We start from the raw sequence: 26,002 nt of genomic DNA on the forward strand, positions 1-26,002 counted from the left end.
GCCGCGCTGCGCCGGCTCCGGGCTCCGTGCGGGCAGCGGGCCCCGGGCAGCGCAGCCGCGGCGTGGGCGGCGCTGGGCGCGCCGGGCCGGGTGCGCGCCTGGGCGGGGGCGGGGCCACCGGCCGGGGCGCGCGGCGCTGGGGGCGGGGCGACCCGGGCTGGGGGCGGGGCACCCGCGGCACCGCCCCGCGCAGCTCCGCTGCTCGGCCTCCCGGCCGCAGGGGGGCGCTGGTCCGCGGGTGCTGCCGGGGCCGCTCTAGACCCTCCCGCGGATCGGCCGGCGGGGCGCACGTGGGTAGCGGCGGCGGCGGCGGTCGCCGTTCCCGTTCCGGGCAGGCTCTGCAGCTGCCGGGCCATGTTCGCGGAGGAGGAGTGGAACGACGGGGTGGAGGGCCCCGCCCGGGGGGCTCGGCGGGGGCCCCGTGGCGCCCCCGAGGGCCCGGGCCGGCCGGTAAGAGGTGCGCGCATGGGGCGGCGGCGGGCCGGGCCAGGCCGGCCCGGCCCCTGGGCGCGGGGGGAGGTGACCGGCCCCCCGCCCTCCGCAGGCCCCCGCGGCGGCGGCGGGGGAAGCGGCGCTGGCGGCTGCCGGGGGACCGGGCGGCCGAGTCCGGCCGAGATGGCGAACCCGCGCGGAAGCGGCCCGGGAAGCGGAAGCAGGCAGCCGGGCGGCAGGCTGCGGCGGAGGGGCGTCCGCCCGGCTCCGGGGAAGCCCCAGGCGAAGCGGGAGCCGCAGCAGCGCCCGGACAGAGGTACCGCCGCCCGCCCCGCTTGGCGGCGGCGCCGGGGGCAGAGCGGGGCTGCTGGGGGTCCCCGGCAGGGAGCCGGGCGCCGCCCGCCGCCGCCCTGATTTGCCTCCCGGTGCCCCCCAGGCGTGTCGGCTGAGCCGCCCCGGCCGAGCGCGGAGCCTGGGGCGCCGGCGGCCGCGGCCGAGGAGCCAGCGCGGAGGCCGAGCGGGCGGCAGTACAAACGGCGGAGGAAGCGGCGGCAGAAGGACGAGCCCCAGGCGGACCCCGGAGGGGAGCGAGGCGCGGGCGGGCCGGCGGGCGCGGGGCCGGGCGCCCCGGAGCTGCCCAGCCTGGAAGCGGCCCCGTCGGGGCGGTCGGCGGCCCTGAGAGCGCGGATGGAGGAGCGGCTCCTGGCCGCCCGGTTCCGGTACATCAACCAGCAGCTCTACACGTCCACCAGCCGCGAAGCGGCACAGCTCTTCCAGAGCGACCCCGAAGCCTTCGAGATCTACCACCGTGGCTTCGCTCGGCAAGTGGGGCGCTGGCCGGAGAACCCCGTGCATCGCATCATCCGCTACCTGCGGCGGCGGTGAGCGGGCAGAGCCGAGGGGAGCGGCGCAGCCGGGCCCGAGCTGCCTCTGAGCCCGGCCCCCGCCCGCCCCCAGGCCAGCCTCGCTGGTGGTGGCGGATTTCGGGTGTGGGGACTGCAAGATTGCGAGCAGCGTCAGGAACAAGGTTCACTGCTTCGACCTGGTGCCCCTCAGCCCGCTGGTCACCGTCTGCGACATGGCCGAGGTAGGGAGGCCGGGGCGAGGGGCGGCAGCTCTGCAGGGGGGTGGCGGCGCCGCGGCGGCGTGTGCACCGCGCCTGCCGGGGTGGCGGCAGGGTGGGCTGTGTGCCGCCTGGCAGATTGCAGGGGCGTGGGTTGGGGTGGCGATTGTGGGGGACCCGAGAGAGTGGAAGGGTGAGGGTCTCGTGCGTGAGAGGGAGCACGCGTCTCTTCGGAAAACTGGGGCACCTCCGTTTGCGAAGAGGCTCAGTTGAATCCAAGAGCCCAGGGAGCAGCGAGGCACAGAAGGGCTGCCTCAGCACTGCTGCCATCCTCCTCCTCCTGGGGCGGGCGTCCCGGTTGGCAGGTGCCTTTGGCAGCCGAGTCAGTGGACGTTGCAGTGTTCTGCCTGGCGCTGATGGGCACCAATCTGCAGGAGATCCTGGAAGAGGCCAACCGCGTGCTGAAGCCCGGGTAGGCAGACATGCGTGCCAGGCAGTGGGGGCCAGGAGGCATCGGGGCGAGCCTGGAGGCGCTGGGCTGTGCCCCAGGAGGTGCCTGCAGCACAGCTGCGACCAAGGGTTGGGGTGTTTCGCAGGGGTACCCTGATGGTGGCTGAGGTGGCCAGCCGCTTCGAGGACATGCGAGCATTCATGAATGCCATGGCTCAACTGGGATTCAAAAGCATCTCCAAGGTATGTCCTCAGGTGTGCCCTATGCTGGGTGCACTGGGCCCACGGGAACCAGGGAGCCGTGAGAAGGAGCCTGTGGTCCCTGTCAGCCAATGACCACCTGCTCCGGCAGCAGGGCAGGGCAGCCCAGCCCAGCTTGGTGCCAGCGGGGAGCATGGCATATGGAGGTGGGGGGGGACCAAGGGCATGCAGGGGCTGTGGCGCTGGGATCTGGGAGGAGGTTTGGTGGACTCGGGGCACATGGGGGATGTGATGCTGAGGTCTGGCAGAAGGTTGGAGGGACCTGGGGACTGTGGTGTTGGGGTCTGGGGGACCCAGAGCCTGTGAGGGTTGTGGTATGTCTGGGCTTAGAGGGACCTGGGGCAGGCAGGGGTCGTGGTGCTGGGGTCTGGGACAGTATGGGGGGGTCTGGGGTGGGGTTTAGAGAACCCAGGGCCAAGGAGGTTGTGGTGCTGGGGTCTGGGGTAGGGCTGGCACCCAGGGCCCATGGGGGTCGTGGTGCTGGGGCCTGGGACAGTACGGGGGGTCTGGGGTGGGGTTTAAAGAACCCAGGGCCCATGGGGGTTGTGGTTCTGGGGTCTGGGGTGGGGGTGGCACCCGGGGCACCCAGGGACGCGGTGTGGGGTCCGTGGGAGGTGGTCCCTGGCCCCGCAGGGACGCGGTGCGGGGTTTGGGGTCGCAGCGGTGCGGGCGCTGAGGGCGCGCTGCCGCAGGACCTCTCCAGCGCCTTCTTCCACCTGCTGGAGTTCGCCAAGACGGGCCCGCCCCGGCGGCGGCCCGCGCCCGGCCTGCGCCTGCGGCCCTGCCTCTACAAGCGCCGCTGACGGCGGGGCGGGGCGGGGCGGGGGCGGTGTGACCCCCGCCCCCCGCGCGGCCCCGCCCCCCGGCGGTTCCCAATAAAGCGGCTGTTTCCGCGCGGCTCCGGCTCTCTGTGGGCGGGGCGATGGGCGGGGCGGGGCGGCGCCTGCGCAGTGCGCGCGGGGCCTGCGCGGCGGCGGCGGCGTTTGGTGCCGGGGGGATGTCGGGGCCGGGCGGCCCGGGCCCCGGCGGGGGGAAGCTGGACATCAACCGCGCCGGCGTGGCCGAGCTCGAGGGCGCGCTCAGCGGCATCGGCCGGCGCCGCGCCCGCGGCATCGTGCGGAAGAGAGAGGTGCGGGCGGGGGCGGCCCGGCGCCGCCGGTGCTGCTGCTGCCGGGCCGGGGCGGGGGCGGCGGGGCGCGTCGCTCGGCGGTCCGCGGGGTCGGCGGAGCGGGGCAGGGAGCGGAGCGCCTCGGGGAAGCGGAGCCAGGGCAGCCCTGCCCGAGGACGGCCCGGACCGCGCGGCTCGGCCCCGGGGCAGCCGACCGCCTCCGCTGACCTGCCGTGCCCGGGAGCCCCGGGGCGGGGGCCGTGCGGGCCGGGGCGGCGGGCAGGCTGCGGGAACGCTGCGACAGCAGCACGGGTTCCTTCGCTTTCCGCGGCCGTGCCCGGGGCGGGCGGGCGGGGCCGTGCCCGGGCCGTGCGCGCCCCCCGGGACGCGGGCTGCCGCTGGGAGACGGGCCGAGGGAGCCCTTCGTTGCCCCCCCGTAAAGAGCTCGCTGTGCCGCGGTCGGCAGGCGCTCACGGAGCGCGGGGCAGTCGCCGCCCTGGCACGGGTGCCGCCCGGCGCAGGCCGGGTCCGCGCTCCCCGTGGGGAGAGCTCTGCCCTGCTGCAGGCGGCCCAGCGCGGTTCGGCAGTTCCCTTGTTGCTGGGATGTGGGGCAGAGCCGCAGGGACTGGTGGCAGGTGACGTTGCACGCTAAGAGCGGAAAACAAGGCGTACCTGGGTGGAATGGGCAGGGGCAGAAGCCTGTCCGGTGCGGTCACGACGGCTGGAAGCCCTGCCGCTCCCCTGTGATTGACCGTGTCATTTGGAAATGACAGAGCGGGAGGAAAGCCTGTGCGGGGTAGTCACTCGCAGGATGACTGAGCTGCCAGTGTGACACAGCCGTGAAGAAGGTGAGCGTGATCTGAGGCGGTGCCTGCCGTGGCACTCCTAGCAGAGATAGGAAGATTAGTGCCATCTTTTTGCCGTGAAGAACCGGTGAGATCATGGCTGGAATACGACATCTGTGAAGCAGGCAGAGGAGCAAGGCAGGAGAGCCCAGGGAAAGGGGAGGCTGGCTTGACAAGGCAGGACTAGAAGAGCTTGGCTTTTTTTGGCCTGGGAAAGAGGAGGCTGAGAGAGGCAGGGTCACTGGCTATAAATCCAGCAGGAATGTAAACACCGTGAGGCGGAAGAGCGAGAGCCATTTAAACAAAAGGGCTGCTGGTGTCAGAACAGGTGAGGACAGATTTGTAGAAACGGGGTTTATCACTAGAGCTGTGCTTTTGCGTAAAACTCTTTGTAGGGGAGAAGCAGCAGAAGTGCCTTAAATATCCATGACGAATTTGAAAGGATGATCAGAGCCTTATCTTGGCCCCAATGTCTGTGTTAGCCGGAAAGGGTGGATGCTTCCCGCCCTGGGATCCTGCCCCCCTGGGAGCAGCCAGGCCGTCCCTGTTGGGTTTAGGTCCTTGGGGTTTGTGGCAGAGGTTGCTCGGAGTCTACGGGGTGGGAGGTGACGCGTGGTTCCAAGCGCAGGGCTGGGCAGTACTTGAGCTGGTGTTTTGCAGGATGGCGGGTGCCTTGCACACACATAACTGTGTGTCTGCGTGTGCCTGGCAGGATGTGGGTGCTGCTCCCATTACCTGGAGCTGCGGACAAGGGAGACTGACATCCTCAGTCCTGGTACTAGCGAGCTGGAAGGCACAATTCCCCTTTCTGAGCTTTCAGCTTTTGCTTTTGGGCTGCTGCTCCCTGCATTCCTAGCAGCTCTAGTGCTGTTGCCTGTTCCTTGCAGGCATGGCAGTTGTTGCTCAGGACAGGGAAGGTTTTTGTAGAAGTGGGAGGGATTATGTAGGAAGGGCTGTTCTGGGTGGAAGGCCTCCCTCACCTTGGATGGGAGCAGCAGCGAGGGCTTCCAGTACAAAGGTATCGTCCCACTGTGGTGCTCCAACCCTCCTTCCCCTGAAGGGCTCGAGGAAGCTGGTGGTTGTGAGTGAGATGCAGGCTGGTAGGTCTGGACCAGCCAGGAGAGAGAGCCTGTCTGAGGAGGACGTGAGCCAGCTCAGTCCTGCTTTGAGGCCGCTCCCTGGGTTTCTCAGCTCCGTATCAAATCTCACTTCCCTTCTCACAGGAACTGAAGGGCTTCAACTCGCTCGACGATCTTCTGCATGTCAAAGGCATCACCACACGCATCTTGGAGCTGAACAGTCAGCGGATGACTTGCAGGAGGAGGCCAAGCAGTGAGGAAGCTGCGAGGGTGAGCCCTGGTCTGCAGGGGGACAGTAAAGCTCCCGTGCCTCAGGTAGGAAAAGGTAGGGTTCCTCTGCTGCGGAGGCGATCCGCCCTCCAGCAGTGCAGGAACTGGGGAGGGGTATCTCGCACTGGGAGAGGTGGTAGCTGGTAGAGGGATGAGGAGGTTTATGAGGAGGAGACATACCTGCTTTGGGCACTGGAACAGGGATACCCAAGGAATGCTGCGCCCTTTGCAGCAGCCTGGTGGTCTGTCTGCAGCCCCCCTCTAAGGTGGCAGCGTGCTTCGAGGAGCGTCCTGACAGGGCGGCTGGGAGACTCCAGGGCCAGCTGGCTTTGCGGTGTCCTGCCAGAGGTTGCAGTGGTCTCCTTGAGCGCAGAGCCTTGCTGGGAGCTGCTCTGGCTGCCGTGATCCATCTGCCCCAAAGTCCCTGATAGAAACAATGCTCTGAGCCCAGAGGATGCTCATGGCTTCCTGCTGCCTCCCCCGCCCCGGAGCAGCTAACCATCTATGGGGTTCCTGCAGACACTTGTGACGTTCCACTAATTGTTCATTGCTGGAGGCCAGAGCTGGGTGTGGAGAGAGATTCTTCCCCTGGACCGACCGCTGAGGAGGCCAGAGTCTGTGTCTCCTGCCAAGCTCTCTACCCTGTCATCTGCCTTCTCTGCAGAGAGCAGTGGCCAGCGCGCTGCCTGCCTGGCTGGCACACTCCCAGCTGGGCTCCGGGGACTCCTTCAGGAGTGCATCATCCTGCGGCGCTGTCTGTGGGGCTGAGGAAGCTCGCTGGCCGAAGAGCAGCTCCGCGCTGCCAGGCTCTCGAGCGTGCTGCGCAGACAGGGGAGGATGGTTCTGGGAGGTGTCTTACTGCCTGGAGATGGCGGCGGCTGCCCCAGGCGCATGGCCCCGAGGATTGTTACCACCTGAGCCCGAGATGTGACCCGCAGTTGTAGGTGCGGGGAAGCCCTTGAGAAGCCTGGATTCAGTGCTCCCTCCTGGAGAGGTGTGTCGGGATGGGGCTGCTGTGTCGTGCCTTCTCGTCTGGCCCAAGAGCCCGACCCTGTTCCAAGCCCACCTGCCAGACAGGCTCCAGTCTGAGTGGGTGGTGGGAAGAGCTGGTATCTGCCTGCGACCTCAGGAGTCTGTGCAGGGCTGGACACTTGAGCGCGTGCGCGCCGACGCCTCGTTTCTCGTGTGAATAACCCCAGCCCGACTGCGCTGAGTGTTGCCGTGGGTAGGGGCCCTTTTAAAGCAGCAGGATTTTAACTTCTCCAGGTGAATGTTTGTGTCGCAACCAAATCACCTCTCCATTTCTTTTCTTCTCCTAGCAGATATCTTCTCCAGTCTTTGAATTGTTTCGGGGAGGAGATTGCGCAATGTCTTCGGGTTTTAGGCATTCTGTTTAAAAATGTGGATTGGGCATTGCAGGACTGGAGTGTGTAGGGCAGCGCAGGGGGTAGTGCTGCTTCTCTGCTCCTCTTCTTCCTGTTCAGATTTCAGAGCCTGAACCCCTCAGTGCTTTTCAGCTGCTGCGTTCCAGGAGGTGCAGTCCCTGGTGCCCGGTGGGCCCTGCTCTCCCTGGCTGCAGGGAGAACATTGCCCCTGGGTGTGTTGAAACGCGTTTAATTTGGGTGAGCCCAGCGTTAACACGCGATGTGGATCGCTCCGTGCGACTGTTCTGTCCTTGTTACCTACCCCAGTGTCGGTCTTAAAATGTCATCAGGAAAGATTTTATCTAGTTCCATTTATGAATAAAAAGAATATTGACAGCTGTGGTTTTCCACACCCCCCGCCTTATGCATCTGCGCTAACTCCATCAGCAGGAAATGCGCAGTTTCCCAGCGACAGGAACCTTTTGAGATGTGTTCACGGGCTCCTTGACCTGAGCCGTCTCATCCAAGAGCCCTTGGGAGCCTGTGGAGTGCCGGTGGTTCGAGCAGAGCCCTGGTCGGGCACTCAGAAGTGTATAAGGAAACCTCAGCGACGTGATTTGTGTCATTGCTTTTTAACCAAATGTAACCCTTCAAGGAATAAACTCAACTGTACTTGAAAAGACCTATTTTTATGAAGTCTCATCAGCTGGTACCTGGCACGTCCCTGTCGTTTCTCTGCTGCTGGTTGAATCCTGCACCAGCCCCCCTTTGCCAGACGTTGGGCTCTGGAAAGACCCAGTTTTCTCCTGCTTTTCTCACTTTTGGTACAACTCACGCTCACTTGGTCTTTGCAATTTCTCCTGTACTCGAAGAGTTACCAGAAATAACTGCTGTGGGCCAGTGGTCTGCTTGTTCCACTCTGTGGGACTCCCAGGTGCAGGTTATCCTGGGCTGCGGATTGAGGTGTTTTACTGGAGAACAGTTCCTCGTTCCACATGCGACACGAAGAGTTGTTCTGCCTCCTCCCACTGATTACCGAACGCTTCTGCTTTTTTGTGTGTTTTTTTTTTGTTGTGGTGTTGTTCACAGTGCTGCTTTCTCTGGGGACAGAAGGGTTGCAGGTGGCATCTGGGGACATGTGCCACTCACGACCTCTCGAGTAATCGTTGCTCCTGGTCAGGCTTGCTGGAGGGCGCAGGAACCTCCGCACCGTGCCGAAGGCCGAGACGCAGCGTGCACCTCCTTTCTGATGCCAGGGTCGTGCCCAGCCGCGGCAGCCCGCCCATGCAGCAGCTCTGCTCCCTGCGTTGGCAGACGAAGGGCCGAGGGCTGTTCCCGGCTGCGGGCAGGCTCGTGGCACAGAGGCGGAGCTGGCGCTGGCGGGTTTGGTGGTCTTCAGTGCCAGTGATGCGCCGGCAGCGTTGGCGTTTTGTGCTCGGCCACAGAGTTGCGGGCTGGCGTGTAATTTGGTCCCGTTGCAGCTGCGCTTCCCTGTAGGGCTGGGAAGTCTCCAGAGGTGCTTGGCCGTCGCTGCCCCGTGACCCCAGAGAGCACCTTGGCTCAGTAGTCCGCTCCCCTCTTCCTGCCTTCGGCTCTGCTTGGCACATCACCCCCCTTGCGTCCTGCGGAGGGAAGCCCCCGTGTTCCTTGGGCCGGTGCTCTGACTGGCAGCCCCCTCAGCTCCGCAGCGTGTCCCCCAGCCCGGGGCACCCTGAGAGCTGGGGCACCGAGCTGCCGCAGGCAGACCTGACCCTGCCTCTCCCTGTATTGCAGGTGGTGGCTGCGGAGGAGGACGTGTCGGGCCCCTGGGAGCCAGAGCGCCCTGGCAAAGGGAGCGCAGGGCCAGGACAGGAGGCTGATGGCTCCAATGGGAGAGGGGTGCAGGAGCCAGTCACCTCCACAGTCTGCAGGGAGCAGGAGGAGGAGGAGGAAGAAGAGGACGAGGAAGAGGGAAGCTGCTGCAGTGAGGAAGGGGAAGATGGCAGCAACGTCTACTTCTATTACACCATTGGAGAGCGCTGGATAGACTACCTGCAGCGGACAGAGGATGGTGGCCTCCTCCGTCACGTGCGGCCCAAGGTAACCCTGCTGGGCTTTGCCCCTAGGAGCCGGGCTGCCCGTGTGGCTGGTGGCCCCCCCGCAGGAGCTGACACTGGCACGTTGCCTGTGGTCCTGCTTCTGGTTGCCGGTGGCCTCAGAGCCTGCGGGCACCCACTCCTTGCCGTGGCAGTGGTGCCAGAGTGAGCCACGGGCTGCCATGGCACTTCAAGCTCCTGCTGCATGACGTGTGTGTGTGGCTGTCGCTGCTGCTGCAGACCCCCGGGACACGCCAGGGTGCTGTGGACCAGCCGGGGGACTCAGGCTGTCAGCTGGGTGCTGGCAGAGCTGGGAGCTCCATGGTGCAGATCATCCTTGGCGGTGGTTGGCCTGCCTGGCTGTTAGGGCTGGGGGAAGGAGGTGCTGTCCCAGTCTGCACGGGTGCTGCTGGTAGCCCCCGCCATGCCCGTCCCCAGTGGAGCCGCCCTGCTCTGCGCTGGGCTCCCCACGTCGTGCAGAGCCTGAACTGGGGCAGCAGGGGTCTGCTGGTGGGGTCGAGCAAAGGCCTCGGGGAGCTTTCTGCAGGGTGTGGGCATTGTGGTGAGAAGCCCTGGCCAGCCGTGAGCACAGGGCTGCAGCTGGTGCCCGGGTCGGTTACCCTGTTGGGGTTTGGGGAGCCCCCTGTTCACCTTCCAGTGCCTACCAGACGGGAGCCACCCCGCTCTCCCCACGTTTCCTGTTAACTCCGCGCCTCTTGTGCAGAGGTAGGATGTAGATTCCCTTCGATGCAGCCACGTCAGGGTATGGTCTGCCACGCGTCCCGGCACAGCTCTCCCCGTGGGCATCACGTGTCCGGCTCAGCTCTCCCCGCGTCCCGGCACAGCTCTCCCTGTAGCCACCACGCGTAGCGGGGCGTGCTGAGCAGCTCTGGGGCCCAGTGCCAGGACCCTGCGTGCCAGGAACCCCTGCGTGCCAGGACCCCTGCGTGCCAGGACCCCTGCGTGCCGGGACCCCTGTACCGGCTGCAGGGGCTGCCTGCTCCGTGTGGGACTGTGCCCAGGGAAGCGCCGAGCAGGTGTACCAACCAGTTGGTTTTCTCAGCCGCCGTTTTGGTCCGTGCGCAGCAGTTTCGCTGACGTTCCTGGCCAGGTCTGATACTCCCCTTGAAGGACGGAGTTCTGTTTCTCTGACAGAAGTTAACTCTTCTGCCAGCTCCAGAGCTCAGGTGGTCTCCACCTTCTCCTGCAGGTCCCCAGCACGTGTCTGGGCCTGGAAGCCTTGCTAGGCTGGGTCTGCTGGTCTGCCGCTTTGGATGGAAAACCAGTGACCCAGAGCGTGTGCGGAGGGCTCCGCTCCAGCCTGCTTTAACTTGCCCTCTCCTTGCAGATGAAGCGCAAGTCAGAGAACGGCCTGGATGGCAGGGCCCTCTCCCCGGGCAAAAGCTGTGCAAGGGCTCGGAGTACAGCAGGTACGATGAGAGCTCTGCGTGCTGAGCAACAAGTTGACCTGGGGGTGGGAGAAGACCTTCTGCCAGTCCCATCCCGCAGTCATCTAGGTTGTCTGCTAAGATTACGGAGTCTCCATCCTCAGGCCAATACAAATGCCATGTGGGTGGTCCTGCTTGAGCAGGGGGTTGGACCAGTCGACCTCCAGAGGTGCGTCCAGCCTCAGCCCATCCGTGATGCTGTCCTGTAGGGCAGGCTGGGTAAGGGGCTGCACGTGCAGCAGTGGTCTGGTGGAAGTGATGGGGAAGGGGTCTGGCTTGTGGGGAGCCCCATAGCTGGTGGGTTTTGGGGACCTCTGTTCTGAGGACTGTTGGCACGGTGTGGCGCAGAGCAGCCTTGACATGTCTCGCCTTTGCTTTGGTCTCTCCCCGCTGCAGGTCCAGGACGCTGGGTCCCTGCACGCCAGTCCCACCACCACCTTTGGGGACCTGCGCAACGCCAAAGCAGGCCCGGCACGGCAGGCGCCGCATCCCTCGGTCGCCCCTCCTCCCGAGCTGCAGGACTGGCTCCGCACCTTCCAGGTAGGCTCGGGACCTCTGCCAAAGGGCTCGCCCCGGCGGGGACGGAGCAGCTTTGGGATCGGCGGGCAGGAGGGAGGGGAGCCAAGCCCTGGGGAGTCTGTCTGCATGAAGCCCTCCCACAGGCAGGGGTTTGGGTCCCACGGTGGATTTTTCGTGAGCTTTTGCCTCAGGTAAAGGAGCACAGAAGTGGTGTTAGCCCCTTCTTGCTCCTCTTCGTCCTGGAGTGCTGTTGCTTTGTCGGCTGTCACACGGCTCCTGTGTCCATCGTACGCGACTCATGGAGCTCGCAGCCCTGTCTCTGCGGCTCCTCTCTGCCTTGGGATCTCGGTGCAGAGCCCTGGCCTGCTCCAGAAGCCCAGCCAGACTGTCTCGCTGGGCTGGTTGGTGTCTCTGCCAGGCTTGGGGTGGGGGATAGGCACTGTCAGGCCACAGGGGAGCCTGTGAGGGGCTGCCATCGGTGCAGGCGTCGTGGCTGATGTCTCTGTCCTCAGCGGTGGAGTGGCCCAGAGAAGCTGCTTGCTCTGGATGAGCTCATCGATCGCTGCGAGCCCTCCCAGATCAAGTACATGATGCAGGTCATTGAACCCCAGTTCCAGAGAGACTTCATTTCCCTGCTGCCCAAGGAGGTGAGTTGAGGCGAGGGACAGGCTGGCCCTGGTGCTGGGGCACCAGTTGTGAGCCACGGGAGCCCACTGTGCCCTTGTGGACTCGGCTTCCTCTCCTGCAGCTGGCACTCTATGTCCTCTCATTCCTGGAGCCTCGTGACCTGCTCCGTGCTTGCCCAGACCTGTCGCTACTGGAGGGTCTTGGCTGAAGATAACCTGCTCTGGAGAGAGAAATGCCGCGAAGAAGGTAAAGACCCCTCCTCCATACCGCGTGTGTCGCGTTGTGGCTGGGATCTGCAGAGGGGCAGCCCACAGCTCCCACGGATGCGCATCATCTCAGCTCCCTGGTAGGCTGAGGGCATGGACCAGCTGTACACTGTGAGGCATCCCGCTGTGTTTTCCTCCTACAGGCATTGAAGAGCCCTTGAACTGCGGAAGCGGCGCCTGCTGAGCCCTGGCTTCATGTACAGCCCCTGGAAATTTGCCTTCATGCGGCAGCACAAAATCGACATGAACTGGCGCAGCGGGGAGCTGAAAGCCCCCAAGGTGGGTGCCTTCACAAGTCCTTGCTGAGAACCAGACCCTAGAGCTTTGACATGTGAGAAGCTGGTACGGAAAGGAAGTAGCAGAGAAATATCCATGACCGATAGGATGAGGACTACACTAAGAATTTTAAAAAGTGTCTCAGGAAAGATTCAGGAGTCCAGCCTGTCTTCAGAAGGCACAGGCCAGAGGCGTTCACCTGGAAATATTTGAATTTAAAGGTCCTGGAAGCTGTAGGTCCTGCCAGCTTCCTGCACCTCCTGTCCTGCCTGCACAGAGCAGATCCACGGCACAGCTGATCCCGGGGATTGCCGCAGTGGGCGGTACAGGGCTGCACTTCTGCCAGCAGAAAAAGGGTTGCCCTGGACCCCAGAAGAAGGGGCTTTCCATCCCTTCACCCCTTCTCTGGGCACCTGTGGCAGGGCTGTAGCCAACCCTGGCATGCAGGGAGAGGTGCAGCCCTTTCTGGGGCTCAGCCAGGCCTTGGGCCCTGGTACGAGGTTCCGGAACACTTGGGTCTTCTCTCCCTGCCAAGGTCCCTGCCCGCCCCTGCCCAGGAGGCAGGGAGAGCAGAGCCCCAGCCACCCCTCCCCTCAGTCTCTCAGGCAGCAGTCTCATCCTGCTGCTCTCCACCTCCCAGGCCTTTCTCCAAGCCCCTGCCCTGGCAGCACCCCGGGCGAGCAGCAGTGCTCTGTGCGGTGCCATCGCTGCAGGGACTGCACCCGAAGCAGCAAACTGTCACCAGTTCCTGAGCCCCCCAACACCCTGGTCTGTGCCCCCTCCGTGAGCAGAGCTGTCTGGGGCACTGCCTGCGGGGACTCTGCCCACAGGGACATCTGCCTTGTGCCTTTCCCTGGCTGCGGGGAAGTTAACTACGTTCCGTGCAAAGAGTGGCTCTCGGCTTGTTTTCACACCAGGCTGCTGCTCGCTCTCGTGCTGGCCCCTCCCTGTGCCTTGGCCAGGTCTTGTCTGATGTGCCTCCTCGTTCCCTGAGGTCCTGCCTGATCTTGCCCACCTGAAGATGTTGCTCGGTTGTCACCACACCTTTGCTGCCCCTGTCGCACATCACCGTGTTGGGGAGGTGGCAGCTGGTGCACGGCTGTTGTGCTCTGCCTGCCTTCCCACCGCGTGGAAGCGCAGCTGGTGGCCCTAAACGTGCTCTGGCTGATGGCCACCAGTTCTTGGTCTAGGACAGAACGTCAGCTCTGACCTCGACAGCTTGCATGGCCTTAATAGCCCATAAGGGTCCATCCGTGTTTGGAGCCCCCTGGTAGCCCACTGTCCCCCAGCAGTAGCCGCCAAATGCCCCCCCAGGCTCCTGCTGTAGCTGCCACCCCACAGAGGCGCAGCAGGGAGGTGGCAGGCGTCACCAGGACCCCTCTGTTCTTCCTCCCCTCAGCACTTACTTCCCCACCGCTCTCAAAGGCCGCTTTGGAGGCACGAGGTTCCGCAGGCTCCGGGGCTGCGAGCTGCCCTCTCCTCGCTCCTTACTCGTGTCGTTCTCTGCGCAGGTGCTGAAGGGACACGATGACCACGTCATCACCTGCCTGCAGTTCTGTGGCAACCGGATCGTCAGTGGCTCGGATGACAACACGCTCAAAGTGTGGTCGGCTGTCACCGGGGAGGTGAGCTGTTGTCCATGGTCGCGTCGCAGGGCTGCTCTGCTGGCACGTGGAGAGCTGTGCTGGTCCTCCGCGTTGCTGCAGGAATGGGTGGCGGGGTGAGAGGCATGGTAGCCTTTTAGGTGGGTTTGTCTTGTCTCTGGGCAAGTGTAGCTGGGGAGAGGATTCCATAGGTCCCGTGACTGCAGGAGCAGTGGGAAGAGCTGTCTCAAGCTACAAGGTGTTGGTGTGGTAACAAACAAGCAAGAGTGGCCAGAGTCAGGAAGTGTGGACCACCCTCCTGGCGATCTAGGGAGGGCAAGAAACTTGGCTGGATTTAGAATGGCAAGTGATCATTATCACAGAGGGGGCTCTGTGGTGGGGGCCTGAGTCTGCAGGGAGATGGATCATTGGCCCGAAGAGCCTCACCAGTCCCTCGCCCGGAGAAGTCCTACACTTTGCTTTTCCTTTTAGCTGTGGTGTTCAGCCTTCCCCACACCAGCATCTCACATCTTCTTTGCAGTGTGTGCAGACACTGGTTGGCCACACAGGGGGGTGTGGTCCTCCCAGATGAGGGACAGCATTGTCATTAGCGGCTCCACGGACCGGACGCTCAAAGTGTGGAACGCGGACTCGGGCGAGTGCGTGCACACGCTGTATGGGCACACGTCCACGGTGCGCTGCATGCACTTGCACGGGAACAGGTACGGCTGCGACGGTGTTCTGGAACTGGCCTCTGGAACTCACTGGGGCAGGTGAAGGTGTAGACAAATCGGGCCTGGGCCAGTCTGTGGCGTGGGATATAGGGCAGGTGAAAGCGCAGAGGTGGTGAGGGCTTGGACTGATCCGTAGCTGAAAGGGGGAAGAGGTATCCCGGTGGGGGGATAAGCTGGGGCTGCCCCTCGGGGAGGCTCGTGTATCCAGGGTTATCTCCGCTGGGCGAGATCCAGAGCCGGCACCGTCAGCTCCAAGCGCACCCTTGCCCGCAGGGTTGTCAGTGGCTCACGGGACGCCACTCTGCGCCTCTGGGACATCGAGACGGGGCAGTGCCTGCACGTGCTGATGGGGCACGTGGCTGCCGTGCGCTGCGTGCAGTACGACGGGCACAAGGTGGTGAGCGGTGCGTACGACTACACGGTGAAGGTGTGGGACCCGAGAGCGAGAGCTGCACTCACACGCTGCAGGGACACACGAACCGCGTCTACTCCCTGCAGGTAGGACCCTGCCTGCCCCTTCCCCCTCGCTCATGTGCTGCAGCGACGCGAGTCGTGCCCGTTTCTGCGAGTAAGAGGCTGCCTCCCCGCCCCAAGCACATGCTGCAGGGACACACAGGCCGTGTCTGTTCCCTGCGGGTCGGGCTCTCTCCGCCCCTCTGCCCCGATGCCCACACACGTGCGCTGTGGGAACACACACCGTGTCTGTCTGTTGGAGGGAAGAGGCTGCCAGGCACACGTGCACCCTGATCAGCCAGAGGGTACGCCAGCAGTCGCTTAATCTGCCGTGCCCCAGTCTCTGACGCCAGACTGCCAGGATACTGCCCCCCTTCCTGGGCAGGCCGTGCTGATCTGTGTCTCTCCGGGACAGTTTGATGGGACCACATCGTGAGGGTTCTCTGGACACGTCGATTCGAGTGTGGGACGTAGAGAGTGGAAACTGCCTGCACACCCTCATGGGGCACCAGTCGCTCACTAGTGGCATGGAGTTACGTGACAACATCCTTGTGTCTGGCAATGCCGACTCCACAGTCAAGATCTGGGACATCAAGACGGGCCAGTGCCTGCAAACGCTGCAGGGTGAGTGCGGGAGGGTGGAGCGGCTCCTGGCACGAGGGCTGTTGGAGAGGGGGTCGTGTTGCTCCTGGCTGCCAGGTGTGGCGGAGGTGGGGCAGGTATTTCCCAGCAGCGGCTGCTCCCCAAGAGCCCGGGCTGGAGGTGTCAGCGCAGGAGGACTAACGGATACCCTCTGCTTCCAGGGCCCAGCAAGCACCAGAGCGCCGTCACCTGCCTACAGTTCAGCTCCAAGTTCGTGGTGACCAGCTCAGACGATGGTACGGTCAAGCTCTGGGACCTCAAGACGGGCGAGTTTGTGCGCAAACTGGTTGCACTGGAGAGTGGGGCAGTGGGGGAGTGGTGTGGCGCATCCGCGCCTCCAACACCAAGCTCGTGTGCGCGGTGGGCAGCCGCAACGGCACGGAGGAGACCAAGCTGCTGGTGCTGGACTTTGATGTGGACCCTGAAATGAACCTGGCCAGCCCAGGCTGGGACGGAAGATCCCGCGGGCTGGGCGTAGCAGCTGGTCTTGGTGGGGCTGGCCCCAGAGCAGGCGCTCGCCCGCCGCGGGCTGTAAATAGTGTTTGGAGCTGTCTGGGCCTTATTTATATATGTGTGAACTCCCCGTGGGGAGCCCGCGCCCGGCTGGGGCACTGTACAGAGGAAGCAGCATGTTTTGTACACACTAATATATCGATTTATTTCTGTACCTCGGCCTTCTTCTCCACCCCTGCGGTTCCCTGCGCCCTTCCTCCCTGGAGCTTGTCTCTTCAGGGAGCAGTCGGTGGCTACAGCCCGTCCCATCTGATTCCGGGCAGAAGCAGGGAGGGTACAGGCTTCCCTTAGAGTCGCTGGCCTTGGAGACCTCTCTTCCTGCATGCACAAGCCCCTGTCTGGTGGAGTGCCCTCCTGGCCTGGACTCCCATGGGCTGTGGACTCCAGCTTCTTTATTTTGGGCACAGTATCAGGTCTGGCAACATGCGTGAGGCGCTGAGCACTCAGCGTTGGGGAGCTCTTGCAGGGCAGAACCACAGCCTGATGGCTAGCCGGGCGTGTAGGCGCACGGCGCTGTCCCAGGAGATGTAGCCCTGATATTACACCGAGGGGAGCAGTACTGTGAGCAGACATGGGGTTTTTTCCTTCTGTGCTGCTCTGGTCCAGCAAGAGGGAAGCAGGCAGGGCTGGGCGAGGTCAGAGATTGGTGCAGCTGGTAGCAACCAGCTGGGCAGCACCTGGAAGCAGACCACAGGGAGATGAGCCTGCCCAGCTCTGCTGCAGCAGGAGGTACATCCATGGTGGGGAGGGTGGCACTGCCTGCTGGCCTGGCCTTGTGACCTGCCGGGCACCCGCAGAGCGGTGCCAGCGGGAGGTGCACAGGTGCTGGAAGGCAGAGGGGGAAGGCAGCACGGGCTGCCCTGCCATTGCACCCAGGTAGGGGCACACCAGCCTTCCCAGCTGATTCCCTGGGATCCGTGGCCCTGCGGGGAACAGCTGAGCCGCAGCCGTGGCAGGCGTCTGTGCTCCTTGCTGCAGAGCCGACAGGGGCACAGAGCAGTGGGGTGGCTGGTAGCCCTCCCCCTCCTCGAGGCCGTCCTGCAGACAGCCAAGGACCCTTCCCCTTGGAGCAGTGGAGCCAGGAGACTTCAGCGCTCCTCCAGTGGGGAGGACGGCTCACTGTGCCAGAGCGCTGCGTTTTCCAGCGGGCCTTTCCCAGGCACACGCACTGTCCCAGAGGCAGCCCCAGAGAGGTCTGGGGAGGCTCCCAGATGCAGAGAGGAGCCGGGCTGCGGTGTCCGGGCACTGCTGGGCCAGGCTCCGCGCAGCTGCTGGGTCTCCATCACAGAAACAGCCTCCGTAAAGAACGGACTCTGAAGGAGGAAGGACTGTCGTCAGCCAACTGGTTTGCATATCCTGGGCTCGCTCTTCCCAGTGCCTGAAGGTACAGCCCGTGCCACGTGCAATACTGAGCGATGGCGAAGGTGGGAGAGCAGCCGAGAGGCTGTGCCAGGGCAGCCTGCGGCAGGTGTGGGCTGGGGCCGGGGCAGCAGTGCTGCTGCCAAGTGCTCGGGGCTCACCGATGGCCAGCGTGTGACGGTTGCTAGCACCGGGGCACCCTGTGCCCTGCCGCCTGTGCTGGCACAAGCACCTGGCTGTGGGTGTGCGAGCGGAGCGCCGCTCAGTCCGGGGCATCGGCAGAAGAGGATGTCGGTACTGGGTGCTGTGGGGCACGGGCTGTTGTCCTGCCTCTCCTGAGGGCAGGGAAGGTGCGCGGGGGTGGGCTGTGCCATGGCCCAGGGGGACTGTGGCACCAGCGGCCCATGATGGTCCCCCACCCACTGCGGCAACGGCTCAAAGTGTTTGTCCTCCTGGCAGGCCACTGCCCTAGAACGGCCTCGGAGAATTCCCGGAGTAATACGCAAAGACGTTTTCCTGGGGATACTGCTGTTATCCGTTAAGGCTCTCAGTCTGAAAGCCAGGCAGATAAAGCTCTTGCCTGTGCTGTGTTCCTCAGCATGGGCAGGGAAGGTGATGGCTGTCCCCCTCAAAAAGTGCAGAGCGTCTGTAAAACCACCGCGAAGGTGTAAACCGTGCGCGTGGCGTGTCTGTGCCGTCACACACGGCTGCAGCGGGACCCAAAGAGGCTCTTCTGGGCCGTGGGGAGAAGGTGGTGGCTGCAAAAAGCACCTGGTACAGAACAAGTGCTTCAGCGCGAAGGGCATGCCCACTTTTTAAAGACAATATAATGCAAAGGGAGAAGAGTGTAGTGCATGGCATGACTGACGTTGGTGCAGTAAAACGCATTGGGGTTCCCCAGGGCTCAGTGCTGGGTCCAGTTCTGTTTAACATCTTTATCAATGACCTGGATGAGGGGATTGAATGCACCCTCAGTAAGTTTGCGGACGACACCAAGCTGGGAGGCTGTGTCGATCTGCTCGAGGGTAGGGAGGCCCTTCAGAGGGATTTGAACAGACTGGATCGTTGGGCTGAGGCCAATGGCATGAGCTTTAATAAGGCCAAGTGCAGAGTCCTTCACTTGGGGTATAAAAACCCCAAGCATCGCTATAGGCTCGGGGAAGAGTGGCTGGGAGAGCTGCCTGGCGGGAGAAGGACCTGGGGGTGTTGGTTGACTGTCGACTTGATATGAGCCAGCAGTGTGCCCAGGTGGCCAAAAGGCTAATGGGATACTGGCGTGTGTCAAGAATGAGTGTGACCAGCAGGAGCAGGGAAGTGATCCTGCCCTGTACTCGGCTACTGGTGAGGCCGCACCTGGAATATTGTGCCCAGTTTGGGCCCTCGCTTAAGAGAGATATTGAGCTCCTGGAGCGGGTCCAGAGAAGGGCGACCTAAACTGGTCAAGGGGCTGGAAAATAAAACTTATGGGGAGCGGCTGAGGGAGTTGGGGCTGTTTAGCCTGGAGAAGAGGAGGCTGAGGGGGGACCTGATTACGGCCTATAAATACTTGAGAAGGGATGGTGGGGAGGTAGGGGAAGGGCTCTTTACATCAGTGATGGGTGATAGAACAAGAGGAAATGGGTATAAGCTTAGTCAGGGGAGATTCAGGTTGGATGTTGGGAAGTATTTCTTCTCTGAAAGGGTTGTCAGCCACTGGAATAGGCTGCCCAGGGAGGTGGCTGAGTCCCCATCCCTGGATGTGTTTAAGAAAAGGGTGGATGATCTACTTAGCGATATGGTTTAATGGGGATTAGGGACGGTTGGACTGGATGATCTCTAAGGTCTTTTCCAACCTAGAAAATCTATGAAATCTATGAAAATACTGCAGTCAGTAGCGTTCGTCCGCAGATACGCAGCGAAGGAGCACAAACAGATCCAAGGAAGGTCCAGAACCTTCATCTGGTACAAAGCGGGCGCCGGCAGTGCCACAGCCCGGCACTACGTACACGGGCAGCGCCACAGGCAGCAGGGGCAGGTGGGGCTGTGGCAAGGAGGGAGCTGCTGGAGCTTCAGCAGGGAGACCTGGCCTCAGCTGTACCCGTCACAGCTTTACACGTGTATGCAAAACAGCGGTCTGCTCTCAGACAGGCACACTGCGCTGCTTGGCTGGCGCTCAGCATCCCACCGATTGCCACATGCCCTCTTTGCTTCCCAGAGAGGGAATGAGAGGGGGGACCTCGCAGTCTGGTGTGCGTGGGAAGTATCTTCCAGGTGAAACCCAGCACAAAAAGAGTGACCAGCTACCATAAGCTCTGCTGAGCCAAAAAAATGGAGGATATGAGACGTGGTGTGGTCTGGAGGACAGGAAAGACGCGGCACAGAAAGCCTCGCAGGAAACCCGCCGGTCTGCGCAGCAGGAGGAGCCCTGGCAGCGCTGGGTGCGTCGTGAGTTGAGAATCGCCGTAATAAGCCATCACCAGCTGTGCCGCGAGGGTCCGCTTGTGCCCTGAGCTCCTGTTGCACCGATCAGCTGCACGGAGCCTCAAGCAGTTGTGCAGGCTGCAGTGCACAAAGACGTGTCACCGGCGGCCGTGCCCTGCCCTGCCCTCACCCCGGTACAGTAAGCAACTTGGCAGCGATTGCCCAAACAAATCTGCCCGCTTGCCTCTAGGATAAATTATTTCCAAGAAACAATATAAATCACCAGGGCCCCTACTGTAAACTGTTCTGGATCGTTTTGCCTTTTCAGAGACAGCTGCAAAGCATCAGTGATGAAGGAATTGAGTTCAAGAATCTTAGTTCTCACCCTGCACATACGCTGTCTTCTTGAAAGCCGCAGCAGATGCCATTGCTCTTGGTTGCATTTTTTGTGACGTTGTTTATGGGCAAAACTCAACTTTCCCAGTGGAGAAAGCTCCTCCCAGCAGAGGAGTTTGTCAGAGACCTCTGCAACAGCTCCAGCTCCTCTTTTTGTCATTTATGGAAGCAATTGGGAACCCTCTTCAGCAACCCCTGGAAGAACACCTGATTGTCCACATGATGAACGGTCCATAAAGCTGTAAGTGACACTGTTTGTGTGATCATCCTGATCTTATACACTTCTGTCCTGACAGGGAAACACCTCCCATAACACAACAGCCAGTACATGAGGCTCTGAAAGGTTTTACCCTCTGGGAAAAGTGGAGTGAGACGTGTAGCACTGGGCAGAGCAACGAGCAGGGACAGGAGGACCAGTGCAACAGCTGTGCAGGGCCCTGGCTGCGACGTAACGTGCCAGAGCTCATTCTGCACTGGGGCACACTGGGAGTCAGATCCAACACTGCTGAGCTCCTCGTAGTGATGTCTTGGCAGTGGGGCTGCCCAGCATGATGCCATGGGCAGTGTCCGTGACACCAGCTGTGCCGCCAGTGGGGGTAGCATGGGAGACCCAGCTTGGCTCCGGTGGGAAGCACCACAGTCTGAGGAGGCTTCACATGGCTCCACTAATGGCAAACCGTGCCTGCTGAATTGGTGGCCTTCTATGATGGGGTTACAGTATTGGTGGATGGCAGAAGAGCAACTGACGTCATCTACCTGGACTTATCCAAAGCATTTGATACTGTCCCACACACATCCTTGTCTCTAAACTGGAGAGACATGGATTTGACGGATGGACCACTTGGTGGATAAGGAATTGGCTGGATGGTTGCACTCAAAGAGTTGCAGTCAATAGTTCAATGTCAAAGTGGAGGCCAGTGATGAGTGGTGTTCCTCAGGGGTCAGTACTGGGACCAGTGCTATTTAACATCTTTGTCAGTGACATGGACAGTGGGATCGAGTGCACCCTCAGCATGTTTGCAGATGACACCAAGTTGTGTGGTGGTGTGGACACGCTGGAGGGAAGGGATGCCATCCAGAGGGACCTGGACAGGCTGGAGAGGTGGGCCTGTGAGAACCTCATGAAGTTCAATAAGGCCAAGTGCAAGGTCCTGCACGTGAGTCAGGGCAATCCCAAGCACAAGTACAGGCTGGGCAGAGAATGGACTGAGAGCTAGGGGTTGAGATGGATTCAGTTCTAGGGGTTGGAACCAGATGCTCTTTCAGGTCCCTTCCAGCCCAAACCATTCTGTGATCCCATCAGGCTCCAACTGCGGGAGCTGAGGCAGCAGAGGAGAAGAGCAACCAGGACAATAGCAACACCGACCAGCCACCCTGACCGCAGTTCCTCTGCGTGGAGGCAAACGAGCAGCCCTCTGGAAGAGGAATTTCTGGCGTCTGAAGCTCTGCTCCCTGCCAGCCTGGGGGCCTGTAAAGATGACAGATATCCTGAGGCTTTTTCCTCTCTCGCTGCCAGGTTACAGCAAGGATTCTCGCATCAATCCCAGTGCGTGACATCACACTCACCTGCGTACGCACGCAGCCAGCCCTGCCAGGGCTTTCTGTCCGTAATCTGATCAGGAGCAACAACACGGATTAAAATAAATGCGTGGTGTGAGGAAAGTAACGTAACTGCTATGGAAGACACCAGCGCCGACAGCTCAGCGCCACGCTTGTGTCGGCGGTGTCTCGGGACGGCGCTCTCCAAGGAGGAGAACCGGGTGTCTGCTGCAAACGTCGGCTAGTGACACGTCGGAGAAAAGCTGTCTCGTAACGAAGGACTCCATGTGAGAGATGGACGCTGGAGCCACCGGGTAGCCCAGAGTGAATCGCCACTGGAGCGCCTGGAACAGTTTAATCCATAAATTTTAGCACAAAAGATGCTGCGGACAAACCTTTGAGCGAGACCACCCGCCAGCCAGGCGGCTGCGTGGCCAGCGCCCGCTACGCTGGCGAGCAGAGGACGAGCGCAGCCAGTGACTGCAAAAAGGTGCATTTCCCACAGCTGAGGAAAGCCCACGTGGCACTTAACCAGGAGGAAATTTTTCAGGAAGAAGGATCTTGTGGGATTTTTTTTCAGTTTCTTCCACTGTGAAGCTGTGGTTCTTGGCAAGCAGGGAAGGATAAGAAATTTAGAGGGATTTGAAGTGTTTGCTCGAACATAACACTTCTTGGAAATCAGGAGCCCTAAATGACTTGCTTTGCACAAAGCAGTTTGCTAAAGCCGTATTCCGAGACAGACTGTGAGCAACTGCTGCCCCCACCCCGGGATCCGCTGTCGGTCACAGCAGGATCCAGTACAGGAATGGAGTGAGCAGCTTCTCCCAGCAAGGATGCACGGCCTCACAGCCCGCTCGCTCCCTCCAGCCCTTTGGCCACCCTTGCTGCCGCTCTCTGGACCTTCTCCAGTTTGAGAAGGGACCATAAGGATGTTCTGCTTTGTCCTCCACTGTTGCCTTTTCTCCTTTCCCAGCACGTGATTTGCTTTCTGACCACCCCTGAGCAATTGTCCCCTGGAGACCCGACTCCTGAGGGGCAGTGGTCAGCTCAGAACTCACGGTGCCACACGCAGAACGGGAAGCGGGTGCCCCCTTCCCTTTGTACGCTGAGCTCATCCCGCCCCCGTATCACCCAGTCCTGCTGCAGCTCCTCAGAGCCTCATTCGCTGCGTTAGTTTCGGTGCTGGGAACAGACTTTCTCCCCGCTCTCCGCCACTGTGCCAGATCATCCATGGATCATCCCTGCACAGGCTGGGCAGCAGTCGCCCCACGGGGTCTCCATGGCACTCCCCTGGCAACCTCCTTCCACAGGGAAGGGAGAACGACCCTTCTCCTCCAGTCCTGTTCTTTACTTGGTGACTTCCCAGCAAAGGACCTGCCCCTCTCTCCAGGTGCCCATGGCTCCTCGGCAGCCTTCGCCGTGGGACCTTGCCGAAGCAGGGAAGATGTAGTGCCAGGCACCCTGTGCCAGTGTGGCCCCCGGTTGCCGGACTCCTGCCTGCCGAGGCCAGCCGGACCAGGCGTTTCTGCATCCCCGTGGTCACCCCTGCGCCAGGCGGGGAGCGAGCACCAGCTGGACTTTGGATAGGGTTTGTATTCCTGCCCTGTCCACTGCCGGCACCAGTCAGGGGCTTCTGCTCCAGGGCCTGTAGCTATGGCACCTGGAAGCCGTTCTCGAGTGACTGCGTGCTGCTCCTCACTCCTGTCCCAAGGCAAAGGTCCGGGCTAGCAGAGGACTTTGCTGGAGGGGGACGGCAGAGCCCTCTTCCTCGGAGCTGCTGAAAGCTCCAGGGAGAAGCAGGAAGGATAATGTCATCCATTCTCCCAATTTTTGCCTTTCTCAGAGCCCCGTGCAGTAAGGAGCTTCCCAAGGAAACACTGGAGTCAAAACTGTGGTGTTTGGAAGCAAATGTGGTCACGGGAGCCCACCAGGGCTCTGCTCAAGGACATGGTCCCTGTGGCCCCGTAGCTGGCTGGGCTGCCCTCGCCCTCCCTTCAGGGCACCTGTGCAGCCCCATCACTGCCCACTGCGTGTTGCCCACTGCCCGCTGCCCACTGCCCGCTCACGTCCCTGGCCGCTGTCTGGGAGCCAGGCGAGGGGCTGCTGCGCTGGGCTGCGGAGCCGAGGCTGGACATGAGAGCCACAGTCCCACAGTTCGGGAGAGGAGCTGAGGGCGGCACCGGGGCAGCAGCCAGGCTGGGGCATGGCGTGGATGGGGCAGGATCCTGCCAGGGAGCAGAGGCGATGCCTCGAGGAAGGATCTGAGGAATGGGGTGCACGTCCAGCTGCAGAAGAGGGAAGAAAGCTCCCAATGCCGGTTGGGGCCGTAAGCTGGCAGCAGGACGTACGGGCAAGAGAGGGCCTGGAAAAATACCAGAGGGGTGGCTGTTCTGTGGTAAGCCATCAGTGGGCTTCAATGTCCAGCACCTGGGACAGGTGTCGGATGGGAGACCCACAGTACCTGCACCCCAAAGGGACCGCACCGCGGAGGTGCCCTCCCCTCCCCGGTGAAGCCAAGGGCAGACCACGCACCGTGCCAGGAGCAGCATCTGGTCTCTGGAGTTTATGAAGTTTGACAGGGACGATAAACAAAAGGAGAGCGGCCTGAGTTCCCTCTGTTTGCCAGAGCCATTTCTTCTCACACCAAGTCATCCCAGCAGTTTCTCCCAAGCCCGACCCCCTCGGAGCCGTGCTACGGCACGAAGCAGCCGCGGGCTGTGCTGGCACTGGGCACAGGGCACAGACGGCAGGAGCAGCCGTTGGTGCACGGGATCGGCAGGAGATGGGCACCGTGCTGGTGTGGTAAGAGATAAGTTAAACCAATACTGGGTCACTGGGAATTCAGAAAAGCCACCAGGGTTGACTCAATCGTGGCTGGAAGGAGCGCGACATCACACACACGTGACGTTTATGCTCTTTTGTTTCCGCGTCGTGTTTCCAGTCGCTGCGACACAAACCCCACTCGCTGCACTGGAAGCACATGTGCCGCTTTCGTGTGAGCCCACCTCGTGCCCATGAGCGCTCGGGGCCAGCCGACGCCAGGACGTGCCGTGCCCTGCGCTGCCCAGCAGTGCCCGAACAGGCAGTGCTGCACCAGGAGCTCAGGGCGTGCTCCTGCACAGACAGCTCTGCAAGCACCGGGCACCTCCCGTGAGGCGAGAAAGCAATTCCAGAAGTCAGACTGTGCTCCGGAAGCTGCGGAGAGGAAGGAGGCGGCGAACGTTCGCTGATCTCCACGGGCCGGTGACGGACACACTGACACGTGTGATGGGGCCGTGTCCCCTCCCAGCAGCAGCCATGCCCGCAGGTGACGCGTCCCTTCCATAATGACATTCCCAGACCTGTCAGTAACCCAGCTCCCACCTCCGTCAGGGAAGCGTTTTTATTTCACAGACCCGCGGAACGGCTGTGGTTGGCTGGGCCCTCTGGCGATCACCCAGTCCCACCCAGTCCCACCCCGGCTCAAGTGGGGCCAGCCAGCGCCGGTCGCACAGGACCCTGTCCAGGCGGGTGCTGACCGTCTCCAGGGACAGAGGCACCACAGCCCCACCGGGCACTCTGCGCCAGCGCGTGACCACCGTGGAATTTCCCGGATTTCAGTTTGTGGCCATCGCGTCCACCCTTGGGACGCCGTTCCCTCACAGGCGAGCCAACGAGGGACGGGTCAGGCCAGCGGCCAGCGGGGTGCACTGAAATCCGGCCGCGTGGCTGGACTCAGAGCGCTGCCTCAGTGGCACAGAGCCCACCTGGAGACCCGTCACTACGGGAGTCACCGGGGCTCGATGCCGGGGCCGGCACTGCTCAACACTGGACAACGTCATTCACTAACGACCTGCACGACGGGGCAGAGTGCGCCCTCGGCGAGTTGGCAGGTGATGCAAAGGGGGAGGGGTGGCTGATACACCAGAGGGTCGTGCCGCCATCCGGAGGGACCTGGACAGGCTGGAGGAACGGGCGGAGAGGAACCCGTGAAGTTCAACAAGGAGAAATGCAAGATGAGCCAATGGACAAAATGAACACACTCGGAATTCCATCTGAGCTCCAGGAAACTCTTTTTCACATGAGGGTGGTCAAACCCTGGCACAGGTTGCCCAGAGAGGTGGTGAAGTCTCCCCCCTTGGGGACATAGGGACGCAGTCCTGGGACGCCAGCCTGGCTGGCCCTGCTGGGCAGGGGCTGCAGACGTGACCTCCAGGGGCGCCTGCCAACCTCGACCACTGTGTGACTGTGTCCTGTTGCTGGCAACCACCGCGAAGCGCCTGGCCCCGCGTCTCTGCTCACCCTCATCTGCTGTTCACCC

The 26,002-nt window shown here is 62.2% G+C and overlaps 1 protein-coding gene across 1 annotated transcript; it reads left to right on the plus strand.

The window, feature by feature from the left end:
* Positions 1-354: 354 nt before the first annotated feature.
* On the plus strand, positions 355-25,395 carry RRP8 (ribosomal RNA processing 8). The gene is given in 27 exon segments (XM_086630637.1): positions 355-457; positions 545-748; positions 869-1,313; positions 1,390-1,519; positions 1,861-1,967; positions 2,092-2,188; positions 5,383-5,553; positions 8,646-8,951; positions 10,296-10,338; positions 10,341-10,377; positions 10,792-10,825; positions 10,828-10,935; positions 11,427-11,561; positions 11,663-11,713; positions 11,715-11,811; positions 11,962-12,086; positions 13,595-13,708; positions 14,208-14,238; positions 14,241-14,388; positions 14,674-14,837; positions 14,840-14,903; positions 15,086-15,104; positions 15,291-15,477; positions 15,657-15,794; positions 15,797-16,131; positions 24,644-24,697; positions 25,303-25,395. Coding segments are annotated over 27 exon segments (3,540 nt in total).
* The last annotated feature ends 607 nt before the right edge of the window (positions 25,396-26,002 follow it).

This window comes from Tauraco erythrolophus, unplaced genomic scaffold (genome assembly GCF_009769465.1).
Source record: "Tauraco erythrolophus isolate bTauEry1 unplaced genomic scaffold, bTauEry1.pri scaffold_45_arrow_ctg1, whole genome shotgun sequence".
Taxonomy (NCBI): Eukaryota; Metazoa; Chordata; class Aves; order Musophagiformes; family Musophagidae; genus Tauraco; species Tauraco erythrolophus.